The sequence below is a fragment of the Neovison vison genome, chromosome 6, assembly GCF_020171115.1.
Source record: "Neovison vison isolate M4711 chromosome 6, ASM_NN_V1, whole genome shotgun sequence".
Classification (NCBI taxonomy): domain Eukaryota; kingdom Metazoa; phylum Chordata; class Mammalia; order Carnivora; family Mustelidae; genus Neogale; species Neogale vison.
The window spans coordinates 218,088,555-218,094,664 of record NC_058096.1 but is presented as its reverse complement, the minus strand read 5'-3'; the positions used below and the strand labels follow the sequence as shown (position 1 = coordinate 218,094,664).

Genomic DNA, 6,110 nt, shown 5'->3' with positions numbered 1-6,110 from the left:
TGTTCTCCAGAGTGGCTGCACCAGTTTGCAATCCCACCAACAGTGCAAGAGGGTTCCCCTTTCTCCATATAGATGACCAACTTTTCAGAGTCCTTCAAAGCGGAAGGGAAAAGGGAGATCTCTGCAGCCTCTTTTTTAAGAATGCTATTCTGCTTATCACACTCTGATTGCAGCCTATGAGATACCTCAAAGCAGAGGTGCTTAGCTAACTCATACTGGAACACTTGATCTGCAGAAACTGTGAGATAATGTTTTAAGCACTGTTTTAAACTGAACTATATCTTGGGTTCATAATGCTTGCAGAATTTATTCTAAGATTGAGAAGAGAAATAATCTTTATGAAAAAGACATGGATAACTCCTTAAAATTTATTCAAATGCAAATCTGTTCTTAACTCTGTATCTGGCATTATGACTTTGATGTTCTCACCATCGGTGTTTGGTTAATTAATTAATTAATTTAATTGTTATTTTCCATTCTGGACTAGTAATGCTTGTTTTGTTTTGTATTATTTAATTTTATTTTTAAAATTAACATCAGGGGCACCTGGGTGGCTCAGTCAGTTAAGCATCTGCCTTCAGCTCAGGTCATGATCCTAGCATCCTGGGATCCAGTCCTACATCAGGTTCCTTGCTCAGCAGACAGGGAGCCTGCTTCCCCCTCTCCCTCTGCCTGCCAATCTACCTGCTTGTGCTCTCTCTCTGAAATAAATAAGTAAAATCTTAAAAAAAAAAAACCAAAACCGCTTTACCTGCCCACTGGCGTCTTCTGCCCCTGTAGAGATCCAGACGTGTATAATTCTGATCTCAGGCTGATTACCCAACTTTTGTAGCAACATGGATGGGCCTGGAAGAGATTATGCTGAGTGAAATCAGTCAAGCAGAGAGAGTCAATTATCATATGGTTTCACTTATTTGTGGAGCATAACAAATAGCATATAGGACATGGGGAGTTAGAGAGAAGGGAGTTGGGGGAAATTGGAAGGGGAGGTGAACCATGAGAGACTGTGGACTCTGAAAAACAATCTGAGGGGTTTGAATTGGCAGGTGGGTGGGAGGTTGGGGTACAAGGTGGTGGGTATTATAGAGGGCACGGACTGCATGGAGCACTGGGTGTGGTGCAAAAATAATGAATACTGTTATGTCAAAAATAAGTTAAAAAATAAATAAAAATAGAAAAATAAAAACCAAAATTAACATAAATAAATAATTGTGTTTGTTTTGGCTTTGATGCATAATGTTTAGAATTTTATCCCATGTATAGATTCATGGTTATTGAAGGGAAGAGCACCATTTGAAAATATCTGGCCCTTAAAAATTATTGCCCTAAGATCAGGATCAGGACATCCCCAAAATTCCCTCTTGCTACCTCTTTGCAGACACAGGGAAGGTATTATGCTTGCTTATTCAATGCTCTACCCCTAATGTAGAGCAAAATAATTATCATGGAGTAGGCACTTGGAAAATAGATGTTGAATGAATGGATAAGGCATATGTTAAAGCCAACAAGTGATGCAATTTGATATTAAATGGTATTATAAGGACTAATAGAACAAGTCTCTCCTGGATCTGTGGTCTTTATTTCTTAACACAGAACAGGATGAAGATAGTTCAGCTGACAAAATCTTAAGAGATTTTTACTGGCCTGAGATCTCTCATTCCAAGAGGAGGAGGTGGTAAAATCAGTGCTTTAGCTCAAGCCCTATCTTTCTATATCAGAGAGAGAAGTATTCACAAGTATTCTGAGTCCCAGGTTGTAATAATCTTCCAAGGGTGCAAATTCCAGCTCTCCTCCAGCCAACAACTGTAACTACTTCCATGCATGTGGCAAGAGAAAGGAGGGAAGGGAAAGGTCTGTGGCTGAACTTTTACCTGTTTTTTTGGTTATTTGGAAAAGTTCATGACCAGATGCATGGGTGCTCCATGGCAAGGCTTTCTCTTTCACAGCTTTTGGACAGAAGGAGGACACACAGAGAACCCAATGGGAGTTCCCATTCAGGAGAGGAACCACAGAGAGGTGGGACCTGCAGATGGACAAGGCTTTCTTCCTGCCATCTGCAGAGGGTAAACTAAAAAATTATTAAATTCTGTATTTTACCCATTAGAATATTCCCTACTAAATGGATTTTTTCACATTTTCTACCTATACTCTCACTAATAGTTCCTATAACAGGACCAGATCTGGATATCTGTTTGTTCAACTGAGAAATTCTAATTTGTCATGGAAGGAAGTACCAAAAGCAAATGGGTTGTGTGGCTATTCAAAGCCTTTCTGCTTAAGATGATGTCAGCTTCTTACCACCATTTGAGATTTTCTGGCCCCTGTTAAGTCACCACTCATTTCACTTCAGTTGTAAATCTCCATGAGTATTAGAACTAATATCCAATAAAATAAATGAAATGCATTGCCTCCATAGGGGCTTTAGAATGACCAAATGAAACAAAAAGAAGAAATATAGTACAGTGTGTAGCACAAGACAAGCTCATAATGAGTAACTCCCATTTCTGTTGTAAGCAGTGTTACTACTTAATGCATTCCACAGGCATATATGACAACTGAGACATGCCTTGGCTTCCTTTTGGCTTTGACATTCATGATTTAACTGATTGGTATTTTCCCCTCTGGCTACGAAGACTTACATATCAAGAGGTTCTTCATTTCCTTAATGCATGGTCTGAATTTTTCCCCCTGTGCTGTGTACAACTTTTATTTAGCTCATGCCATCTTGCTCCTCCAGAAGACAGAACAGGAGTGAGGGTAGGGGAGACATGACTCACCTATGTGCTCCCTGACTTTGATCCCTGAAGTCAATAAACTGTCTGGTTCTCAGGAAAAAGCCAAACTCTTGAGTTTGTCCCAAAGTCCTTCTTGACCTGGCATTCCCAAAGTTATTCACCATAAATGAATTTTTCACTTCACAAATACATCCTTCTCTCTCTTTCTCTTGTTCTCTGACCCCTTCACATATTGTTTTTTTTTTCTTTTTCTGATACCCTTTTCCTCTTATTTGCCTGAAAAACATCATCTTATCCTTGGAGGTTTAGGACCATCTCTCCCAGGAAACCTTCCCAGATTCCCCATTCCAGATTCTCCCTTACATATTCTGTATGGGGTTCCTACTCTGTCCTATCCTTGCCTTCATGTGCATAGGTCATTCTATTATAATTAGTGTCCAGTATCTTCTCCCACATTCAACTGTAAACTCTGCACAATAGGGGCCTTTTGTCTCCTGCTCACCACTCCATGGCCAGCACTCACAGCAAGCCCAGAATACAAACTCAATAACTATTTTTTTTAGAGCTAACTGGATTTTGAACCAGGGTAAATCCAATCTGAGAGAGCTAGACTGATCTTTCTGGGAAAACAGCACTGGATATATCCAAAAGGACTCCTACTTGTCCAAGTAATTGAGAAAGTAGTAACAGAGCCATCTTGAGAATTCCTTTTAAACATCTTCAACTCAAAATCCAAAGTGGCTACTCTCCCAAACCATGCAATTCCATTCTTTTGCCCAAGATCCTAGATGTTAAGATCCTACTTCCTGGAAGTGTCCAAGTGTCCTTGCGGTCAGGAAGATGAAATTATTTTTTTACTGACAAGCTTCCTCAGGGCGCCCTTCAGATCTCTGTTCCTCAGGCTATAGATAAAGGGGTTCAGCATGGGGGTGACCGCAGTGTACATCACAGCAGAGGCTTTCTCCTTCACAGCTGTGCGCACAGAGGAAGGACACAAATAGACCCCAATGGTGGTCCCATAAAGGAGAGCAACCACAGAGAGGTGGGAGCTGCAGGTGGAAAAGGCTTTCTTCCTGCCCCCTGCAGAGGGGACCTTCATGATGGCCACAATGATGCGAACATAGGAGGCCAGGATGCAGATGAAAGGCGTGGCTATCACCATCCCAGCCACGATGAGTACAAAGATCTTGTTCACAGAGGTGTCAGTGCAAGAAAGCCTAAGAAGGGGGGTGAGGTCACAGAAGTAGTGAGGAATCTTGTTGTTCCCACAAAAAACCAGGCGCACCATCAAGAGGATGTGAGTGAGGGAGATAAAGTAGGAAAATACCCATGGGCCACCAGCCAGCAGGCCACAGAGACGTGGACTCATGATGGTGGTGTAGTGTAAGGGGTGACATATAGCCACAAACCTATCATAAGCCATCACAGCAATTAAGACACTGTCAACAATGCCAAAGAAGTGGAAAAAGTACATCTGGGTCAGGCAGCAGGGATAGGAGATTGACTTGCTTTTGGTTTGGATGTTCACCAGCATCTGGGGGACTGTGTTGGTGGCCAGACCAAAATCAACCAAAGACAGGTTGGCTAAGAAGAAGTACATGGGGGTGTGGAGGTGGGAGTCTGAGCTAATGGCCAGGATGATTGAAAGGTTTCCCATGGCCATGACCACGTACATGCAGAGGAACAGAGCAAAAAGAAGAGTCTCCTGCTCTGGATTTTCTGAAAGTCCCAGGAGGATGAATTCAGACGTGCTGGATTGATTCCTTGGTTCCATGGGTATGATTTCTCTGGAAGTACTGAAAGGGGGAAGTCATATGAGCACTATGAAGATGATTCTGGAAGTTTAGATGAGTTTATAGCCAATTTCTTATCTGTGCTATTTCAACACTGGCTTATATATGTCTTGCAGCTTTAACAATCGATACATTGTAGCAACACAGGTTTGAAGATTCAGTTCGAAGGACCTTGATTGAACACTCCCCTATCAGATAAAGATTGGGAGAGCACACCATGCCTGGATCTTTGCTGAAAGAATTACTCAATAATATGCTAAACTAAATTGAATCCTGACAGAGTAAATGTTGTCCAAGAAGCAAAGGTTACTAAGAAATTGGAATATATGTAGGAAACATTTAAATAAAACATTGAATCTATAAAGTAATAATTGTAAAAAGTACATAATCAAGGTGAATTAAAATATTAGGCAACAATAACAGAGAATTTAATAAAGGTAAATAGAATGAAAATATTAAAATGTTCTTATATTGATTTGCAGAAGAAGAGAAATATTATTTTAGACCTTCTATGTCAAACACATATGATAAAAAACTTTGAGAAATCACCAAAATAATGAACATAAAGTACGTAGCTTCTAGTTTGGTACAATGGATACACTAGAAGTAAAGAGATTTTCATCATACCACCTGGAACAGGAAAGGTGTTTTGAAGTTGACTTATATTGTCTCATAAGAGTAGACACTTAAGCCTTCATAAATTTTGTTAAGACGTTGGTAGCCTAAAATTGATCTCTGTAATCATACTTACACTATGGAAATCACCAAATACGATGAATCAGTGTGTGACAGATGGCGCACTACAAAGTCAGAAGGAACACATTCTACAAGACTGTCTTTACATTAACTGCATGTTTACGGGTTCCCTGAAAAACTCACAATTTCAGAATTCACTAGAAAGACACACAGTTGTTACACTCATGGTTAAAGTTTATTACAGCTATCAATCATATTCTAATAATTCTGTATCGTGACAGATGGCAACTACCCTTATTGTGGTAAGCACTGCCTAATGTACAGAATTGTTGAATCACTATTTGATACATGGGAAACTAAAGTAACATTGTATGTCAACTATACTTCAATTTAAGAATTAGCTTATTACAGCTAAAGGGTACAGATTAAAGTCAACCATAGAAGAAACACATAGGATGGAGCCCAGTAAAACACCAAATATGGAGCCTCTGTTGTCCACAACCCCTAGAGTCAAGACAACATCACTTTCAATACATACAGAGTACTGCCAATCAGGGAAGCTCCCCTCAACCTCAGTGTGCAGAATTTTTACTGAGATTCGTGAGTATGAATGACTATCCACAACATTCCTATCAGTCTCCAAGCTCCAGTCCTCTGAAGACTGATACCATATGATCCAAATCCCCTCCTAAAGTCACATTATTACTACATTTTGTGGCCATTTCTTTCCTAAGACTATCCGGTATAGCCAATTACCATCCCAAGTCACATCTAGTGTGGCTCGAGACCTCCAGACAAACCAAGACTCTCTTTTCAGGCATGACATTCCAAGGGCTTAGAGATTACCTCCCAGGAATTTTTTGAGCAGGGATAAATTCTTTACCAC

At 40.3% G+C, this 6,110-nt stretch overlaps 1 protein-coding gene across 1 annotated transcript; it reads right to left on the bottom strand.

Annotated features, from left to right (window-relative positions):
- Positions 1-3,567: 3,567 nt before the first annotated feature.
- LOC122910781 (olfactory receptor 24-like) lies at positions 3,568-4,509 on the bottom strand. The gene has a single exon (XM_044255409.1). It carries the CDS (start codon positions 4,507-4,509, stop codon positions 3,568-3,570), a length of 942 nt encoding a protein of 313 aa, XP_044111344.1.
- Positions 4,510-6,110: the final 1,601 nt, after the last annotated feature.